This window comes from Papio anubis, unplaced genomic scaffold, assembly GCF_008728515.1.
Source record: "Papio anubis isolate 15944 unplaced genomic scaffold, Panubis1.0 scaffold1157, whole genome shotgun sequence".
Taxonomy (NCBI): Eukaryota; Metazoa; Chordata; class Mammalia; order Primates; family Cercopithecidae; genus Papio; species Papio anubis.
Genome location: NW_022160709.1, coordinates 877 through 22,840, shown reverse-complemented (window position 1 = coordinate 22,840; position 21,964 = coordinate 877). Strand labels below are relative to the sequence as shown.

Here is a 21,964-nt window from a genome sequence, read left to right as displayed (position 1 = left end):
TCCAAACACGGGAAGTCTAGGCAACTTGCCCAAGGCATCTGTTACCTCTGTCAGAAAGACAGAGACTTTCAGACTTCAAGAAGTAGACCCTGCATGTCTGATTCTGTTCTGTAAACCCCCTTCATACTCAGAAGCATGCAATAAACCAGCCGCAGGTAGTTACCAATGCAAAGATTTCCCTCCTAGAAGAAATGTCCAAAACATGTTCATTATTCTGTACTCTTGACATGAAGAGAAGAACTGAATAAGCCATCATCAACTAACATAATGGATGCCAAACATCCTGTAAATAACCTCATAGAGTTTAGCTCTCACCAACATTTTGGAGAATTTTCCAGTAATTCAAAGGACCTAGGGAACCATAAGTACTGCTTAGAATGCTCCATAAGTATCTTCTGGGTGGGTAGGGGAGTGGATGGGAGGGTGGATGAATAGGTGGTTGGATGGATAGGTGGGTGGTTGGATGGATGGGTGGATGGCTTGTTGGCTGGGTGGGGTGGGTGGATGAATGGGTGGGTGGGTGGGTGGTGGATGGATGGAGGGTGGATGGATGGATGGAGGGGTGGATAGATGGAGGAGGGGGTGGATGCGAAGATGAGTAGATGGATAAAGGGTGATTGAATAGATGGGTGGATGATGGGTGGATGTCCAACTGGCCATGAACCAATCCCTTAAATTTGTCCCATTCATATCCTGGCAGAGAAGCTCCATGAAGAAATTGACAGGGTGATTGGGCCAAGCCGAATCCCCGCCATCAAGGATAGGCAAGAGATGCCCTACATGGATGCTGTGGTGCATGAGATTCAGCGGTTCATCACCCTTGTGCCCTCCAACCTGCCCCATGAAGCAACCCGAGACACCATTTTCAGAGGATACATCATCCCCAAGGTCCAGCGTGAGCCTGGAGCACACAGCATGAACACCATCCTATCAGCTAATCGCCTTCATGCCAGGGAGCAGGATGGGGGCCCCAAGACCCTTCCCTTTGGCAGGGGTCACCGAGTGGAGAGGCTGCCCCCAACTCGCACCCTGTGGGGTGCTGCTTCCCCAGGAGTGCTCAGATTGGCCTGGTGACCAGAGAGGTGGAGGAAATCTGGAAAATGCCTCAGCAGTTAATGCCTGGGACTGTAGTGAATTCTAATGCCAGGAACAATCACAACCAGCCTTGGGGTTAATCCTATGAGAAGATTAGGGCTTTCATCTTCATTTAGACCTGACCCCTGACTGCTTTCTATCTAATCCTTCACTAAGCAACTCCCTCAGCTGGAAATATACTATCCTCTATAGCATAATATTCAAAACAACATTCGTCACTGGGGGTTTCCAGGTGAAAGCCCACATTTTGTTAACATGACTCACTGAGACAAGTCTTTGTTTCTTCCAGGGCACGGTCATAGTGCCAACTCTGGACTCTGTTTTGTATGACAACCAAGAATTTCCTGATCCAGAAAAGTTTAAGCCAGAACACTTCCTGGATGAAAATGGGAAGTTCAAGTACAGTGACTATTTCAAGCCGTTTTCTGCAGGTGAGAACGATCAGAGCACCTTCCCTAGAGGAGCAGCCCACACTCCTCATGTCCACTCCACGTGTGCTCTGCCCTCGTCCCAGGCACCCACTGACACCCCAAACCTCACTGTGTGTCCTGTTTCTATTGACAACATGACCCACATGTACTCTTCCCTGTTCAGGGAAGTTACATAACATCTTTCAGCAGCAATCCTGGGAATGAAGTGTTGTAGGTGGATTTTTTTCCCCAAAGACTAGATATTTTACATCATTCATTGCTAAATTCTGTTTCTATTTTAACAAGACTTAGTGAAAAGCTCTCAAAGCCATATTACCCAATTCTCCCTAATTGTAAACCAGAGCTACTAAACAAAACCTAAGCTTTGGTTACCTAGAATCATCACAGGAAGCATCAAAGCCTTCCTGGGATGTGACTCAGTGACTCTCTTTGAGGCACTTGTCCTCCTTCCCAGGGCCTCATCTTAGGGATTGTTGTGGGAAGATCACACAACCAACTCCATGCTTTTCACACCCAATGCTGGGGCCCCAGCTTCAAACAGTGCCCTACTTCCCTCCTGTAGGCATCACTGGTGAGCACTGGGGGTGCCTTCTTTACTGGGCAGACAGACACTGTCTTCCCAACTTAACATGGGTTTTGCAATTGAGCTCTGGATAATTGAGGTTGATGAAGGCTGGTCCCTGAATTAGTCAGTGTCGCTGGTATTCTTCCACTCAAGTACATTCTGTGCTGCTTTTAATAGACAGAGAGGGGTGAGTCCTGCCTTGTCATGGCCGTTTGCCCACAGCCTCCTCCTCCCCGCTTCCCCTAGTCTCACTGTTGACAGCGTCATGTCTCTGAAACTCCCTCAGTGTCTCATCAATACCATTGTTACTTCTAGGAAAACGAGTGTGTGCTGGAGAAGGCTTGGCTCGCATGGAGTTGTTTCTATTGTTGTCTGCCATTTTGCAGCATTTTAATTTGAAGCCTCTCGTTGACAGAAAGGATATCGACCTCAGCCCTGGAAACATTGGGTTTAACTGCATCCCACCACGTTTCAAACTCTGTGTCATTCCCCGCTCATGAGTGTGAGGATGTCGCCCTGATCCCTCCGATTTCAAACAAGTTTTCAAATGGTTTGAGGTCAGCTTTCCTCAAACCTATTCCTTTCTTTGCCTATGAATATTTGAAAATAAATATTTTCCCAGAATATAAATAAATCATCACATGATTATGCTACCTGCACATGAAGTCATGGAATACCTTAATTGTTAAAGTGATTCTCACAGAGAGAGGTTTTTGTTTGTTTGTTTGTTTGTTTTTGGAGACAGTTTCACTCTTGTTGCCCAGGGTGGGGTGCAGTGGTGCTACCTTGGCTTTCTCCAGGAGAAGCTGAAAGAGTAGACTTGCTGAGTCTTCCGGCCTATGTCTTTCTTCCGTGCTGGATGCTTCCCGCCCTCGAACATCAGACTCCAAATTTTTCAGCTTTTGGACTCTTGAACTTACACCAGTGGTTTGCCAGGGACTCTCAGGCCTCCGGCCACAGACTGAAGGCTGCACTGTCGGCTTCCCTACTGTTGGGGTTTTGGGGCTCAGACTTGCTTCCCTCTGTGTCCTGGGTTCAAGCGATTCTCCTGCCTCAGTCTTCCAAATAGTTGGGATTACAGGCACCCACCACCACACCCAGCTAATTTTTTGCATTTTTAGTAGAGACAGCACTTCACCATGTTGGTCAGGCTGGTCTCGAACCCCTGACCTCAGGTAACTTGCCACCTCGGCCTCCCAAAGAGCTGGGATTACAGGTGTGAGCCACCATGCCTAGCCAGAGAGAGGTTTTAAATATATGTTTCTTTTAATATTAAATTGTAATGTAAGTTTCATGTTACTGAAAAGCTCTTCAATCTAGGATCAATCACTTCAGTGTCAGAAACATATTGAGGTGGGGAATTTGTATTAGTCAGGTTTCTCTAAAGGGACAGAAACAGTAGGATAGATGTATATATGAAGGGGAGTTTATTAGGAGAATTGACTCACACGATCACAAGGTGAAGTCCAACAATAGGCCATCTGCAAACTTAGGAGCAGGGAAGCCAGTCCGAGTCCCAAAACCCCAACAGTACAGTGCAGTCTTCAGTCTGTGGTCAAAGGCCCGAAAGTCCCTGGCAAACCACTGGTGTGAGTTCAAGAGTCCAAAGCTGAAGAACTTGGAGTCTGATGTTTGAGGGCAGGGAGCATCCAGCATGGGCAAAAGATGAAGGCCGGAAGACTCAGTAAGTCTGCTCTTTTCAGCTTCTCCTGCCTACTTTATTCTAATCACATTAGCAGCTGATTAGACGGTACCCACCCAGGTTGAGGCTGGGTCTGCCTCTCCCAGTCCACTGACTCGAGTATTAATCTCCTTTGGCAGCACCCTCACAGACACACCCAGGGACAAGACTTTGCATCCTTCAATCCAGTCAAGTTGACATTCAATATTTGAGTGCAAGGGAGAATTTCTTTTCTTACTCTGTTATCTCAGCACAGGCATCAAAGGAGAACATTGATAGGTGCTGACCCTTAACGCTTATAGAATTTGACTTTGTTAAGAAATAAAAGCTTCCAGTTAAATGCTCTAATATGACTTGAAATGTGATTACAATTTTAATTCAGAAATCCACAAATTCAATTAATTAAACCCTGCTACAGTAATCTCAGTGAAATCTTTCTAATCTCAAATTGGTTTCCTAACTGACCCCATTTTGTTCTTTGAAGTCTATAGCTACACAGTTACTCTGCTTTGCCTTTATTTGGGGTATCCTCCTCAAACATAAATGTGAGGATTTAACTGCTTCCTTTGTATGAGAATTGTTTCCTGTGTTTTGTTTGCACATGAAACTTCCAGCATCACATTTTTCTCTACAATCTGAGAATGGAAGAAAGGGTTGGTGCAGTACAGACTTTCAATGAATGCAACTGTACTCTGGAAAAAAAGTAAGAATTTTAAAAGTGCAACACAAATTGAACTTTAAAAATTCAGAAATAAGAAAGAAGGAGGAAATAAAAACTACAAAAAGGAAAAGAAAAATTGAAAAGTTTACCAAACCCCAGCACTAAAAGGCAACTCCCATTCGGTGCTTACCCTCTGCTATTTAGGTTTGCAGATGACTAATTGTCATCATTTCAAAAATGCAGTCATTCTACGGATGCTACTTAATTTCTTCATTCTTTTAACAATATGCTCTGGATGACTGCACGTGACATTAGCTCTTTTTCTGTAATGTTTTAAACATTTTATTGCAAATTATTTCACATGTGAAGACAAGTATAAGATAAATATAACAAATACCTGTGTACCTACCATCTAGCTTTATCAAATTTTAATATTTGCCAAATTTATATCAGATTTTCCAAGGAAACAAATTATTACAAATATAGGTAAAGGCCCTTTATGTCAATGCCCACCAGGGGGTCATAAGCCCACTTCTCCCATGCTTATTTTTTATTGACAAACCTTGAAGTTTTGGGCCATTTTCTGAGTAGGAACGTTATGCTATTATTTTACTTTCATTTCCCTGATGAGTGGTGCCCTTGAACACGTTTTCCTGTGTTTGCTGGTCTTGGAGGTTTTACGGTATGTGAGTTACCTTTTTAAATCTTGGTCTGTGTTTAGTGTTGAGTTCTTTATCATTGTGAATTTGCTGGAGATTATTATAAATTATGCATCCTACCCCTATATTGTCTCATATATATAATTATAGTCTCTTTAGCCTATATGTGGCTTATATTTTAATGGCACTTACAATTTTATTTAATAAAAATATTCCATTTTAATATAGCTAATGACTTTGGTTTGTGCTCTACTTCAGGAATTTTCTCTATCTTTACATAATAAAAATATCCTCCTGTATTTTCTTCTGTTTTTAAATCTTTCCATATCACATTTACGTGTTAATGTTTATGGTGTGAGGTGGTGTGGTGGATTTCTTAAATGGCCACAAATTCTTCTCTTTCAACACCCGCCAAACCTTCAACCTGGTCCGGCCACTCTGCCTGCTCACTGAGCCATTGTCCAGTCTCCCTGGCAGCTCCTGGACTTAGGGGATGCCTTCGCCAAGGTTCTGTCTCCGTCTGGGGCTTCCCACAGAAGACCCCGCCCTAGAGACTTAATGTAAAGGAGCTCAATGCGAAAGAAACGGGGAAGCAGCATCCCCTTCTCAGGACCTCCAGTCTTCTCACAATAAGGAAAGCTCCTGTGGGTCTATGCTCTGCCACCTGCTATCTATTTAATTTTTAGACATGAGATTTCCTCCTCATTTTATTTTCTGTCTTTTTAAAATTTAACGTGTATGTTTTAGGTATACAACATGATATATGTAGTAAAATAATTACTATAAGCAGAACAAATTAACATATCCATGACATCACAGTTACCCATTTTTCCCCTCTGTGGAAGCATTAGATATAAGCTTCACATTTAGCCAAACTCCTGAGAGCAATGCACTGTTATTAACTGTCATCCTCAAGCTGTGCAGTGGATCTTCGAACTCCTGAGTTCAGTGCATTGTTATTAACTGTAGTGCTACTGATGTACACTAGAACTTCCAGCTCCTGAGAGCAATGCACCGTTATTAACTGTAGGCCTCATGCTGTACAAGAGATCCTCCAACTCCCGAGTGCAGTGCTCTGTTATTAAGTGTAGTCCTATTGCTGTACACTGGATCCTCCAACTCCTGAGTGCAATGCAATGTTATTAACTGTAATCCTATTGCTGTACTCTAGACCTTCCAAGTACTGAGTGCAATGCTGTGTTATTAACTGCAGTCCTATTGCTGCACACTGGCTCTTCCAAGTCCTGGGTGTAATGCACTGTTATTAACTGTATTCCTACTGCTGTACAGGGATCGCTTAACCTCTTTGTCCTACACATTTGCTACTTTGTATCCTTTGACCCATATGTCACTATTTTCTTCCTTTCACCGGAGGCTGGTGAAACCTTTTAAATACATTACAGCTGAATTACTCATCTCAGGTCCCTTGACTAATCCAGCACCATTTCTTGCCTCTGCTGCTGTGGCTGTAGCCTTAGACAGATGCCTGTCCCTCCACCCATGCCCAGGCCACACAGTGGCCAGCGGGACTCTGGAGAAGATGGGCCTCATCCTCCTCAGCACTCACAGGTCCCCGACCACCGCACAGGAGGAGACCCAATCTTTCGGTGGCTGCAGGCTCCGTGGGACCTGTCTCCTGCCTCTCCTCCTCCCCTGCCTGAACACAGCCCCTGCCAGCAGCACCTCCCTGCCCTCTGCCCTTCAGAGTTCTCATGAGCATGCCCTGCACCTCGCTATCCTCTTTTTGGGTGGAGTGGTCTGTCTCCCACACTTGAATGTAGGTTCAAAGACGGCAAGGTTCTGGCTGTTCCCTGGTTTGTTCCCAGTCAGCAATACCGTGTGGCACCGACTAGGTGCTCAGAAATCTTTGTTGAATGCTTAATAAGTGATTTGTTCAACTTCAGATAATAGAACCAAATTATGAGAAAACGAGATGAGAAAGATGACCCCAGCATAGAAAAGAAAGAGCCCCATGTGCTGGGCCTTCTCCAGTCACCCACCCGCCCCTCTGTGGCCCCAGATATTTGCAGCCCTACATCGTGGCTTAGTTCACTCAGCACAAAGCCCATGGTGGTGGGAAGGATGGAGGGATCAGCCTCCAGGGGAGGCAAGAGGGAGTGGTTTACGCCTCTGACGTCCACCCGTGAACCATGAAAAAGAGGGCTCTCGCTTCTCCCCCCAGCTGGCTGAGAAGCATGGGCCCGTGTACTCGCTGCATCTGGGCTCCAGTGTGTGGTCATGCTCCATGGGTACCAACCCTTGAAGGACGTCCTCTGTGGCCAGGCCGTTGACTTTGGAGGCAAAGGGAGATTCCCAATCTTAGGTGACATCCTCAAAGGATACAGTTTGTCTCCAGCCTCAGCACTCCTCAGTTGGGCCTCAGATTTTTCAGTTTTCTGTTGCAAACAGCCCTTCCTGTGTGGCTGGAGCATGTGGTGCTAAGCACTAACTCCAGACTCTGAGTCATCACTACCCTGGCATAGCCCAGCCAACCGGCACTGTGCCTCTGTTCACTCAGATCCACCAGCTCTTTCTCTCTTGTGCCCTTCCATTCGTTTTTTCTGAACATGCCAATTTGCCTGGCTTTTGAGGGCAAAAGAGGCCAGCTGCAAGGGTGCAGTGTATGGTTGTGATGTAGGTAGAAGAACGTGAGGGGGTGTCGCTCCGACAGGTTCCATCTTACCCTTGCTCATTTACACTTGTGGTTTGTGCAAGTTACTTGCACTTTCTGAAGTCTCATCTTCATCTTTAAAGAAAGATTAACGTGTCCACTCTCCACAGAGTTATGCTAAGTGCATGGTAGATACTCTATTGGTTTGGTTGTGGATGAAATCTGTTGGATTGATTTGACAACTTCAAGTAGCCTTGTTAGCCCCTGCACTGGACAAGGAAAGAAAGGAGTGGACACTCAGATATGCTCTCTCAGTGCCCACACCCCCCCACCCCCATACTGCCTTGCAGATTTTTACTTCAAGCACAATCTTAGTGATGCTATTGGGGAAAGCATGGATATGTTCTGAGTGCTCTCATACATCTTCCCTCATGCCCAGCTGCTAGGCGGGTGAGCACAGGATTCAAAACCAACTTCACTGCTGCTAAATTTTACAGTGTCCGAAGGGCTGGTGGGCAATATGTGCCCATGTTGCTGTCTTATAAGGAACCACGGTTTTTATTCCCCGAGGATGCTCTTAGAACATTCTCTTAGGTGTTCTGACATTTCATCAGTGTGTGTCCAAGGTGTGATTGACATTTGGCATTTGCTTAAAATCTGACAACTCCTGTCTCTTTAACTTGAAGAAATTTTCTCCTGTTATACTGTGACTTTTTTCTCAAATTGTCTCTATTCTCTGTTTCTAGAATTACTATAGGGAGGATATTCAATCCATGCTCTTTGTTTTCTGCCTTTAACTCTCACTCATGCATAAACACCTTCATGTGCTCCCTCTCTCTCCCACTCTTACTCTCTCACTTTCTCCCATGTCACCCCCTCTTTACTTCTCTATTAGGGGAAATGTCCTTCACTTTGTCTTTTAGATCACCAGCTTAGTGTTAAGCCTTGTTGCCTCTGTTCCATTTTACTCACCAGTCAGCTTTCATAAACCTTTTCTGAAGTATAAAAGGTAGTCAGAAAGTGCAGAAGCCATAAGTGTACAACTCAATGGATGATCACTAATGAACACACCCGTGTAACCACTACTTAGATGAAGGAACAGAAGTCTCCTCTCGCCTCTTCATAGATGCCAAATATTCTGACATCTAACACCACAGTTTAATTTTCCCTGGGTTTGAACTGTACTTAAAGAGAATTAAACAGTGGGCACTCCTTAGGATCTGGCCTCAATGCAAAAGTGTGTGTGTGAGATTCATCCATGTTGTACATAGATGTGATACATTCGTTTTCATTACTGTATAATATTCTACTCAGTGGACATTATTTCTCTATTTGACTGTTGATTGGTATTTGGCTTGTTTTCAGTTTGATTATGACCAGTAATGCTGCTGGGAATGCATTTAAACACATGTCCTCCTGTTGGGCCGTGTCTGCTAAGGCAGAAGACACAAATATCCTTGGGCCAGTAATGTTATCCCCAGGTCTATCTCTAACACAAATGAACACATAAGCCCCCATGAAATACTGGAATCATTTTCCTTCTACCTAAAATACAACCTTTAAGAGCATATATTTTGTGCTGTTTTTCTGCTGACAAAGTTAGTGATACTTCTTGCCTCCAAATGCCTTAAGTTCACTGTAATTTCTAAAGAAATTTTCAGTAATATAGAATCCTAGATTAGCGATTATTTTCTATCAAGCATGTGAAGATATTTCCTTTTTCTGAGTTCTGGTTTCTATTGTTTCTGTCACAAAATCATAGTAAATCTTATTGCCGCCCTCTTGAAGGTGATTTGTATATTTTCTTCCCTGGATGCTTTTATCTCTTTATTTTTTTTTATTCTCGTTAGTTTTCACGTGAGTTGCCTAAATTTGATTTTATTTGTATTTATCTAGTTGCTTCATTAAAGAAAATAAGTGTTGATTTGCAAAAATTCAGTCATTATCCTGTCCGGTATTGCTTCTGCCATATTTCCTCTCTCCTCTCCTTCTGGAACTTCAACTACACATGTCCGATCTTTTCACTGTATCCCAAATGTTTCTTATGTTCTTTTGGAATTTTAACTTTTATTGTTTGGCGTAGGTATTTTTGTCTTATCTTTCAGTTCACTAATTCTCTCTTCAGCTGTGTATAATTCATGGAATTTTAAATTTCATTATTCTGTGTTTTAGTTTGAGATGTTTTGAACATAGTAATCACTGTTATTTTAAAGTCCGTGACTGATGTCACCACTGCATCAATTCTCAATGAGTCTGTTTTTATAATCCATGTGTTCTTGGTTAGGGCCATGTAATACTATCTTTTTGAAGGTCTGCTAATTTTTTTGTTAGGTTCTAGATGCCTCATCTGAAAAAAATTAGGGATATAATTTGAGGCTCTAATAATGTTGCCTTCTTACAGAGAGGATTTGCTTTTCCTTCAGGCAGCCTTAGGCGTCAGCACCCCATGACCACTCCAAGCTGTTCAGAGACTCCAAGCTGTTCAGAGGATTTGAAGCAGGGCTGTGGTCCCTGTGGGGGCTGGTCGGGTTCCTGTTCACCTCACTCCAAGGATGTAGCCCTGAACACTTAACAGAGACCTTCCTCCTTGAATACTTCTGATTCCTGGTTTTGTTCCCGAGACCTCTGAAATTGCTGATAGCTCTGCTGAGATTTTCTCTCTCATTTGTGCTTTTTTGAATCACCAAATGCTTCATGGAAAGTGTCCCTACAACTCCTCATTCCCTTGGTAGCCTTTCAATGCTTTCATACAGGTTCTTACATACATTGCATGCAGCGTTTCCACCTTATCTTAGCAGAAGGGTTACTCTGAATCACCTAGTCCAGCATTGCCAGAAATAGAAGAGGGGCAATCCAATTTTTAACTTTTAAAAAATCTTCTCTATGAGTTCCTTCTTTTTATTTTGCTGTGGTCCTAAGATCCTGTTAAATCAGTCTGAGGATATTACAGTGTTCTCACTGTTAGGAATAACGTTCAAAATCCTAGGGAAATTGAACACTCTAACAAAGGATTCTTAGCAAAGCCATTTTACTTCTGCACAGAGGGGTGCCTCCTTGGCCAGTCACCATGAGAACACAGCTGAACAAAGGGGCACGAGAGCCTTTATCCCTGATGCAAATCCTGCCCCTGTACCCTTTCCCCATTGGCTGGGGTTGGGTCATGCAATCTAAATTAATCCTGGTTGGCTAAACATTTTAATTTCTTTTAGGTAAGGTGGGTACATAAAAGAAAGTGGAGAGGAAAGGGGAAGGGGTGTCTGTCATGAGCTAGAAAGTTAGTCCTCTTTCTAAATAAGGAAACGAATGTAAGCTGATACTGATAACACCTGGTACTGTGGCATGCCTGGACATCTAACAAAGGCAAAAAGGAAAAAAAAGGAGAAAAATGACGAAGGGGGTGGTACTATGAATTAAAGAATAAAAGATTGATCAGATTATTTGAAGAGAAACCTCATCATATCCCACATCCCCTTATCAGTGGGGAATGTGTTCCAAGTCCCCCAGGGGATGTCTGAAATCATCGATAGTACTAAACCTGCATATACTATGTCTTTTTCCCTACACACAAATACGTATGATTAAATTTAATGTATAAGTTAGACAGGAAGAGAATATGCTGGATATTGTTATAGTTGTTTTATTATATTAGTTATTGTTAATCTCTTACTGTTTATTCCTTGAGGCCATTCTTGAGTAGAATAAGGGTGACTTGAACACAAGCACTGCAACAGTTGATCTGATAACTGAGACAGCTACTGAAGGACTGACAGGCAGAAGTGTGTGCAACAGGGATATGCTGGACAACAGTTACATCCTGGGTGAGGTGCAGCAGGAGGGCAGGAGATTTCATCACGGTACTCAGAACAACATGCCACTTAAAACTTATGAATTGTTTATTTTTGGAATTTTCTAATTAATATTTTCAGACTGTGGTTTACCACGGGTAACTGGAACCCTGGAAAGTAAAACCAAGGAAACTGAAACCATGGACAAGGGGGACCACTGTAATTTGATATCTTTCAGTGATGTGAATTACCTCCTTTTCCCCCATTGATTGACATGCGTAGCTGATGCAAGGTTTGTCTGCAGTTGTGCAAGTCTGTTTTGCCAACAATCTCAAGTGAGGATAGCAGACTTTACTTCTGATTCGTCCAGCTGGATGTGGGGCTTCTCTTCCTGGAGGCTCTCCTGTAGAATGCAGGGGAAGAGTAAGAATTCCTGCCTGGAAGCTCCTCTGGATTGAGTCGGGATGGGTCTGAGGGTGAAGTCCTTTCCTCAAACTCCCTCCAGGGCAGATCATTTCTCCCTTCAGCTCTCTTGGGATCTGACGTGGAAATTCTAGATCCCAGGCCAGTCACGGTAGCACATGCCTGTAGTCCCAGCACTTTGGGAAGCTGAGGACAGGTCACTCAAGCCCAATAGTTTGACACCAGCCTGGGCAACATGGAGAAACTCCATCTCTACCAAAAATGCAACAAACAAACAAACAAACAAAAACCAATACTCTAGCCAGGCATTATGGTGCATGTCTGTAGTCTCAGCTTCTTGGGAGGCTGAGGTGAGAGGATCACCTGAGCCCAGGAAGTAGAGGCTGCAGTGAGCTGTGATTGCATCATGGCACTACAGCCCTGGTGACAGAATGCGACCCTGTCATGGAAAAAAAAAAAAGAAAGAAAAGGGAATTATAGATCTCTCCAGCTGTTTTTCCCCAGCTTCAACATCCTCTTGAGCACTCTCTGCGGATAAGACTGAACTTTTTAAAACTAACTTTCCTGCTTTAGTCTGAGAGTAAATGGTGCTGGTTGGTCTGTGGAAGAGGAAAGTTCTTAAGAGCTGCAGGCAGCCCCTGTAGTATCAAGTCCCTGTCAAACGCCTGTGGTCCTCCTTCTCTAGCCTTTTGTACCTACCTTTTGCTTAGTGGATGACAGAGCTCCTATCATTTGCTTCCTACTCCAGGCCTTGTGTTCGTCCATGGAGAGTGGTGGAAGCAGATGCGACTCTTTACTCTTCTGATCCTGCACAACTTTGGGACCGGGAGGAGGAGCATTAAGGAGCATGTCCAGGAGGAAGTCCAGCACCTGGTGGAGTCCCTCACCAAGACAAAGAACTGGTTTGCGATTAGTGCCTACTGCACAGTTGGGTGGGGAGTTACATTCACTGCTCCTGCTCTTTTCCTTGGCTGGTGACAACCCTACTGGAAATAATTTCCCTCTTTTCTGTTATGGAAGTATAAACTATTTATGGTAATTTTGATTTAAAGGGAACAGTAGATGGGACATGTGTATGTTAAAGTTTTCCCTGATGTTTTTATGACTTTCTCACCAGCTCTGACCCCACCTTGTCCTCGCTTGTGCTTCCTGCAACTTGATCTGCTCCATCGTCTTCTATGAGCACTTTGACTATGAAGATGAAGATTTGCTCTACCTGATTAGGTTGTTGTTTGAAAATTTTTCAATATTAAACTCTTCCTGGACCCAGGTAAAGCCATGACTGTGTCTGGCTGTTGGATTAACCAAATGTTCGTGCCAAGGGTCAGTCCAAGTGCAGAGCCCCATCTTGGGAAGTGGGGAGACGGGCAGAGCCCAGCACACCAGAGGAGATGGAGTGGCAGATGTGGAGAAGCGACAGGTTTACTTACTTAATGCAGCTGAAATTCATGGAAGGATGTTAATTCTCTTCTCTGTCAGCTTGCCTCTTCTAAAGTGCTGACAAGCTCCCCTTGCTCTTTTTAAGGTGCAAGGCAGCCCTGCCTTAAGATCCCTGCAGCACAGCCAGTGAGTTGCTTTACACAATAGGAAAATGCAGCTAGAAACCATAGTAGAGGCTGGGGAGAGCATGTTCCCCTTTAGCACAGAAATGCCTTCAATATTACACAATGTTTCTTCACTTTTCTCATCCTGATTGACAGAAGGGAGAGTATTGTAAGAGTATTTCTTTCACAGCTCTACAATTTCTGGCCTTGGTTCATTCACTATCTCCTTGGAAGTAGCCATAATCTTTTTTTTTTTTTTTGAACTCTAAACTTTTTATTGGCCTCCTGCTCCCCAAAGGGTACCCTGCTTCTGATGGCTTAATGCCTCAGAACTTTGGTGTCATTGGTCTCAGACACCACTTTGCCATCCACTATCCAGCGGGTGGTGGTCTTTTGGATGGTTTGCATGGAGTTGCTGATGTCCAAGCCATCACCAAGATTGAATTCCTTGCCATCTTCCAGCAGGCGGCGGTCGGTGGCGATCTCAGCTTCCAGCTTGACCTTGATGTTCAGCACGGCCTCTTACTCCTGGGCCTGGCACTGTCCCTCTGCCCGGGTCTGTGCCAGCTCTGACTCCAGGTGCAGCAGGATCCTATTGAGCTGCTCCATCTGTAGGGTGTAGTGGGCCTCCACCTCCCTCAGGCTGTTCTCCAAGCTGGCCTTCAGATTTCTCGTGGAGTCCAGGTCGGTCTCCAAGGACTGGACTCTATGTCTCAGCTCTGTGTGCGTCGTCTCAGCAGCTCCAACCTCGGCGGACTGTGGTGACCACTGTGGTCCTCTCCTCAATCTGCTGAGACCAGTACTTGTCCAGCTCCTCTTGGTTCTTCCGAGCCAGCTCGTCATATTGGGCCTGGATGTCTGCCATGATCTTGGTGAAGTCCTGAGATTTGGGGGCATCTACCTCCATGGTCAACCGAGAGCTGGCAATCTGGGCTTGTAGGCCTTTTACTTCCTCTTTGTGGTTCTTCTTCATGAAGAGCAGCTCCTCCTTGAGAGCCTCGATCTCTGTCTCCAGCTGCAGTCGAGTGACATTGGTGTCATCAATGACCTTGCGGAGCCCATGGATGTCGTTCTCCACAGACTGGCGCATGGCCAGCTCTGTCTCATACTTTACTCTAAAGTCATCAGCAGCAAGACGGGCATTGTCAATCTGCAGAACGATGCGGGCATTGTCCACAGTATTTGCAAAGATCTGAGCCCTCAGGTCCTCAATGATCTTGAAATAATGGCTCCAGTCTCTGACCTAGTGTCCCTTCTTCTCCAAGTGCTCCCGGATTTTGCTCTCCAGCGTCCGGTTCTCGGTCTCCAGGCTTCTCACTCTGTCCAGGTAAGAGGCCAGTGGTCGTTCAGGCTTTGCATGGTCTCCTTCTCATTCTGGATGCCTCCCATTCCTGCCAGACCCCTGGCCATCCCTGAGGCCAGGCCCCCGAACCCCATGCTGCCCCAGAAGCTGGTGGTGCGGGACACGGAGATCCGGGAACCAGAGGCCCCGGCGCCTGCATAGACGCTGGCTGCGCTGCTGACCAGCCGGGCGCAGTAACTGGGCGCCTGGACAGAGCCCAGGGACTGGTGGTTGGTAGAGAAGGTGGAGCGAGTGGTGAAGCTCATGCTGTATGGGAGGAAGGCAAGACGACAGGACTCAGGCTTTGCCGATGACAGCCATAATCTTTTTAAAAATGTTCAGAAAATAAAAATTTTAATTTTGGAGAGAGTGAAAGAACATCAGGGGACTCGGGACCCTGAGAGCCCCCGGGATTATGTCGACCGCTTTCTCAGTGACATGGAGGAGGTGGGTGTAAGCGGACAACACTGTCCTCACCAGGGATCTGGCTGTGCCATTCTCAGTATAAGTGTCCTCACAGCACCAGGACAGAAGAAGATGCTGCTCTCACACCTCTGCAGAGAGCAGCCGGCACACGCACACTTAACATGAGTTATATTCTGTGTTCACCAGTCTTCTACGTAGAATCCCTTCTGGCCTTGAAACTGTTCGTTTTACTACCATTAGACCTCTAAATGGAGTGTTTTACCTTTTTCATTAACTGGCTCATTAAACACATGTTTACTGAGCACCTGCTAGGCAAATCGATCATGACAGAGACTGTGTGTGCCCCCAAAGAGCTCACAATCCATTAGTGAAGATGAAGCGTAAGCTGCCTGATGTGTAAACTGTCTTTTTCCCTAACGCCCAGACAGAGCCTGCAATGTAACAGATACTCAATAAGTGCTTTCGTAGGTGTTGAATACGTGCTTCTCTATCCCCACACAGGCATGCCTGTGCATGTGTGTGCATGTGCCTGTATGCATGCGTGCCTGTGTGTACACAAGCATGTACCGTTTTTACCTTTTCACAAGTCTGTCAAAAGTGAAACATCTTACAAGATGTTTTCTGTTATGCAATGTGTCAATATTTCATTGCTGAATACAAATTAGACATCAAATGAAAATCACATAGACCAAAAAATCACCATAAAAGTTATTCATTTATAGCCACCATTAATTTTCATTGGGAATCTCCTATTCACAAATAAAATGTAACTGAAAAGTGTCCTTTTATGAAATCATGTAACTGCTAACTCCATTATCTACAGGAAAACCACAACCCATCTTCTGAGTTTAATTTGGAGAACTTCACATGTACTACGTTGAGTCTGTTTACTGCCAGCACAGAGACGGTCCCCATCACACTGAAACACATGGAGGTGGAGGGTGAGGAAATTTCTGCCGGGCTTGGACAGCAGATACAGGAGCAGAGGCGCCATCCCATTGCTTCATGTTCATGTAGTAGCTTCCTTGACTGAAGGATAATACAGGCCTATTGAAAAATGCATGTAATTGTGAATATAAAATTTTAAAAATTCAGTAGCAAGCCTATCATTCAGAAAAAAGTTTTGCACTGTATTGGGCTGGTCTCCTGCCACCCTCTTCCTGTTTATGTGTGTGCACATTTTGCAAACAATATTCTAATTGCACTGCATCATAACCTTAGTTTTTCACTAGATGATGTATCATGGATTTGTTCACAGGTTATTTGGTATTCTTATACTGTTATTAACTAGCATGTACTTTTTCATTTTGTGAATACACCATAATTTACTAAACCAATACCTTATCGTTGGGTATTTTCATTATTTTTCACTTTTTGCTATCATACATAGTGCTATGAAAATGATCATTATACAGAAAACTTTTGTTATGTACCTGATTATGGCTTTAGGATATATATCTAGTAATTGAATTGCTGTATCAAAGGTTGTTACAGGCCAAAAAGAATGAGGGTCGTGACCAAACTCAACATACCAGTGGAGGCTATATGAGCAAACAGAAAACTGTTCTCATGAAAGCAGGATGTTGGAAAACTGACAAATTGCATCTGCTGCCAGAAGGATTGCTGAGGGCAGTCACACCCCCAGCACAGTGTTCCTTGTGATTATCTATAGGAACATCTGAAACCTGTTGTGCCAAGAAAGCAATTATGTGCACCTGTGATAAATCTAGCAGCTGACCAACCATTACCTCTCCCTCCATGCTCTTTTTTTTTTTTTTTTTGATGGAGTTTTGCTCTTGTTCCCGAGGCTAGAGTGCAGTGGCGCAATCTCAGCTCACCACAACCTCTGCCTCCCGGGTTCGAGTGATTCTCCTGCCTCAGTCTTCCCGAGTAGCTGGGATTACTGGCATGTACCGCAATGCCTGACTAATTTTGTATTTTTAGTAGAGAGGGGTTTTTTCCATGTTGGTCAGGCTGCTCTCGAACTCCTGACCTCAGATGATCCACCTGCCTCAGGCTCCCAAAGTGCTGGGATTACAGGCATGAGCCACCACACCTGGCTCCTCCCTGCTCTTTCTACCTAATACATATGAAGGGCTGTAGAAGCTCAAGGCTGCCCTTGCCTGCTAGAAGCAAGGAGCCCCCTGACCCCTTCTTCCAAATATACTCTTTTCTCTTTGTTTTTATTCCCGCATTCATCCCCCTTTGTTCAGTCCCACAGGGTCCATGCCAAGGTGGTGCCCAAACACAGGGACACGAGGACATGAACAAAGAAGGTTTGCTGTAGCAGAGGAACTGAAATTGACAAGATGAACCAGGATGAGTCTCCTGGCAGTGGATATAAGGTCGTGCCCTAAAGAGGTACTGGGAATGGGAAGTTTCTGAATGAGGGTAACATGGGGAAGAATTTGTCTATTGAAGAAAAACATTATGTGCAGTTGCTTAAAGTTTTGTTGAAACAATCTGGTGCTCAGGTTAGTTCTCACACATGAATGAAGATGCTGCCGAGGTTATTACACATAACCTATGGTTTCCACAGACAGGCACTCTCGATGTGGAAAATTGGGACAGAGCAGGAGAAGGATTAAAATGGGCTCAAAATATCTCAAAGTTGATTCTTTTGTTTTCTCCACTTGAAGTTTAGTTTATACTGTCCTTCTTCCATTATCTCCTTATTCTGCTGGACAACAGGAGTCATGTTCTGAGTCTAAAAATCTGAGAGAATCTGTTGTCCCACCCACAGCACCAATTGAAAATAAAAAACAGGAAAGGGAGGATAAAAATTGGCCTATACCACCCCCTCCAGTTGCAGAAATATCTGTTCTGCCTCCTTTGGTAGCAGAAATAGAGACCCCAATACAGAGAATGTTACACTTTGCTGCCATAGCTAGAGAGCCCTTAGGACCTTGCGCTTTTCCTATTTCTGTAAGGCCTCATCCAAACAATCCACAGCAGTTTATTTATGAACACACCATATTAGAGTTTAAGTTGTTGAAGGAATTAAAAGCTAGTGTAGTTAATGATGGAATACAGAGCCCATTCACTTTAGGATTGCTAGAATCTATATTTGGTGCTATGTGCCTTCTACCCTTTGATGTAAAACATTTGGCTCACACTTGTTTGTCTGCTAGTGCATATCTGAAATGGAATTTAAATTGGCAAGAACTGTGTGCAGACCAGGCTAGACAGAATCATGCTGCCGGACACAGAAACGTTACAGAGGATATGCCGTTAGGTAATGGCCCTTATTCAGACCTGGAACATCAAATGACACTCCCAGATGCTGCTTATCAGCAGTGTGCACAGGTCGCTAAATGTACCTGGGCCACAATTCCTGAAGAGGGAGTCCCAGTACAAGCCTTTTTACATATCATGCAAGGGTCACAGGAGCCCTAAGTGCAATTTCTTGAAAGATTACAAGAGGCAGTGAAGCATCAGATTCCTCATACTGCAGCTGCAGAAATGCTAACCTTTATGAGAACCTTTATGAGAAATGCAGAAATGCTAACCTTTATGAGAAATGCTAACATTTATGAGAATGCAAACATAGATTGTAAACATGCACTGGCACCTGTGAGATGTACAAAAAACTTGGGAAATTTTATCAAAGCTTGTCAGGATGTGGGAACTGAGCTTCATCACTCTACAATGTTGGCTCAAGCAAAGGAATAATAGATAATTTTTATCCATCAGACAAAGTGTTGCAATTTTATAAAGTTCACTCTTTTATCCTTCTTGGATTACTCATCACAAGCCTATTCCAGGTGCCAGACTTACTTCACTGATGGCTCTTCCAAAGGCTGAGCAGCTGTTTATGGACCTAAGCATACTCAAACAATAAAAACCCCTGGAGTTTTAGTTCAATGCTCAGAATTAATGGCACTTACTCAGATTTTACAGCTCACCACTTCAACTCCTGTTAATATTGTCTGTGATTCAGCCTATGTTGTAAATGTAGCCAGTCACATTGACACAGCCACTATTAAAAGCAGCCTAAAACCAGAGTCGTTTAGTTTGCTTCTAAGACTTCAGCAAGCTGTTTGCTCTCATGCTGCTCCTTTTCATATTTTTCATATTCGCTCTCACACACAACTTCCTGGACCACTATCTCTAAGTAATGATGGAGCAGATAAACTGATTGGCTATGTATTTCAACAAGCGCAAGCTTCTCATGCATTACTGCATCAAAACACTACAGCCCTTACTCATATGTTTCATCTTTCTTGCAGCCATGCTCGAGCTATTGTGCAAGACTGTCCCACTTGTCAGCACGTCCCTGGTGTTATACCTGTAGAAGGATGTAACCCATGAGGCTTAGCTCCAAATGAAATCTGGCAAATGGATGTTACACACATAGCAGCCTTTGGAAGCTTAGCCATGTTCATGTGACTATAGACACTTAATCTTATAAGCTACATGCCACTTGTCAAACAGGGGAAACAGTTGCCCATGTCCAGTGACATTGTCTGCTGTCATTCACCCATATGGGAGTCCCCAAACAAATAAAAACGGACAGTGGGCCTGCTTATGTTAGTCATGATTTTCAAAATTTTTTACAGTTATGGGCAATCATTCACAAAACAAGAATTCCTTACACTCCCCAAGGACAAGGCATCATAGAGTGGGCACATCACACATTACAACATATGTTGAAAAAACAAAGGGGGAGTAGGAGACCAGCTACCACCTCAAACAAAATTGCGTTTAGCCTTATTTACTTTAAAATTTTTGACTCCTGGTACAGATAATAAGACTCTGGCAGAACGACACTGGCAAATGTTACAGGAAAAGAGGAAAGTTTACCCAAAGATATTATGGAAATCTCCAAAAGAAGGACAATGGAAAGACCCAGTGGATTTCCTGACGTGGGGACGAGAGTGTGCTTGTGTTTTGCAGATCAAGAAAACCACACAGGAAGCTGAGAAACTGCTGGAGTGTCAGAGTCAGGTAAACCCCCCAACCCCATGTTTATGGCCATGCTAGCTGTAATATCCTGTGCAGTATGTTTTCCCTGTGTAGAGGCAAAAACATATTGGGCATATGTTCCTAACCCCCTGGTAGTATGACTGGGACTGTGGACCAATACTCCTCCTAAGATATATCTCCCGCTGTCCGTGCAATGCTGCAAGTACAGTTGGTGTCTCCTTTAACTTCACAGTGATGCCACAAGACAAACAGCATTGTCTTCACTTTCTGTGTAAGAGAACTAAGGCTGGGTGAGAGAATGCATGATCGGCGATTTGTTTGGCTTCTTTAGTTTCAAACCCTTGAATATTTCCCTGTCTCTAATGCTAATCTTAGCACTGTATTTGGAATAAGCATATAAACATATAACCACAATCCACTCAGGTAATAGGCAATTAAATTATAAATAAATGCTCAACAAGATTAAGGAGTGACTGAATGAGCTATATATATAAGAATATATGGAGCGCTGTGGGAGCTGTTTGACCAGTGCTCTTGGGGTGTCGAGACGGCGATCATTTAGGTGGAGATTGGAGATCATCCTGGTTAACACAGTGAAACTCCCGTCTCTACTAAAATGAAAAAGGGCGGTAGCGGTGCCCAGTCTCTGATGAGAGGAGAATTAAAACCTGGGAGCATACTGCAGTGAGCTGAGATCTGGCTGATTGCATCTGTGCCTATGACAGGTGATTCCCTCTCAAAAAAAAAAAAAAAAAAAAATGACTGGTTGAAGTGTTATTCAGGATGGTGAACCATTTAAAATGGCTAACAGTATAAGGAGGGTTAAATAAAGCATCCAGGTGGAAATAGCTGGATTTACATATATAGTTTATGCCATGTAAAATATTTATAATCTAATATTGAATGAAAAACAGATACAATATTTAATGTATAGTACAATCTAAAATTTCTACATTTAGTTAAAAATAGGATATAATTTTCAAAATTAGAGTGATAAAATTATGAATTTTCTTCTTTATAAACTCATTTATATTTACCGTTATCCCTCCAAAGAGATCATACACCCTTACACCAGGTGCCATCTCAAGCCAAAGAGATCACAAACGACATAATATTTACAGAGTTAAAGCTGAGATTGTGATACTCTAGAATTCTGCCTGCCAGTAGCCCACTGCATCATCATTTACATGGAATTGTTGGGACTGAGGTGATCTTATGCCTCTCAATTCCCAGCCACTCTCCCTCTGGCTCCCTCCTGTTAAACAGAAAATAATCAGTGAGACAAATAAACATCCTAGTGTTCTAACAAGTTACACATAATTGCTTGCTTACCAATTGTTTACCTCAGAACTTTCTTTTCTTCATAGAGTCAATATAATCAGACTATTTCAAATTCAGCTTTTGCCATTTTATAGTCAAAGATGCAGGACTTTACATAGGGCATGGATGGGTTTCCACAGTCTGCATGAGGATGGGAGGAGAACAGGGTAGATGCAGCCCCACTCAGTGAGAGTTCTTGCTGGAGTTACTTGGCTGGACCTCACTCCAGAGAGAGGAAACCTTCTTCTGGACCAGCTACCAAGACAGCCCCTAGTTGGAAAATCTTTTCTTTTTTCTTTTCTTTTTCTTTTTCTTTTTTTGAGATGGAGTCTCGCTCTGTTGCCCAGGCTGGAGTGCAGTGGCTCGATCTTGGCTCACTGCAAGCTCTGCCTCCCAGGTTCATGCCATTCTCCTGCCTCAGCCTCCAGAGTAGCTGGGACTACAGGTGCCCACCACCACAGACGGCTAATTTTTTATATTTTTAGTAGAGACAGC

The 21,964-nt window shown here is 43.8% G+C and overlaps 1 protein-coding gene and 1 pseudogene across 2 annotated transcripts; one reads left to right on the top strand and one right to left on the bottom strand.

The window, feature by feature from the left end:
* Positions 1 to 680: 680 nt before the first annotated feature.
* Positions 681 to 2,739, top strand: LOC108580504 (cytochrome P450 2E1). Its single transcript, XM_017944474.3, is given in 4 exon segments — positions 681 to 888; positions 1,385 to 1,526; positions 2,407 to 2,585; positions 2,587 to 2,739. Coding segments are annotated over 4 exon segments (576 nt in total). The 5' UTR covers positions 681 to 771; the 3' UTR covers positions 2,725 to 2,739.
* Positions 2,740 to 13,700: 10,961 nt separating this feature from the next.
* On the bottom strand, positions 13,701 to 16,964 carry LOC100997491 (annotated as a pseudogene). The gene has a single exon (XR_161717.4). The product of XR_161717.4 is annotated as a keratin, type I cytoskeletal 18 pseudogene (transcript).
* Between the last annotated feature and the right edge of the window lie 5,000 nt (positions 16,965 to 21,964).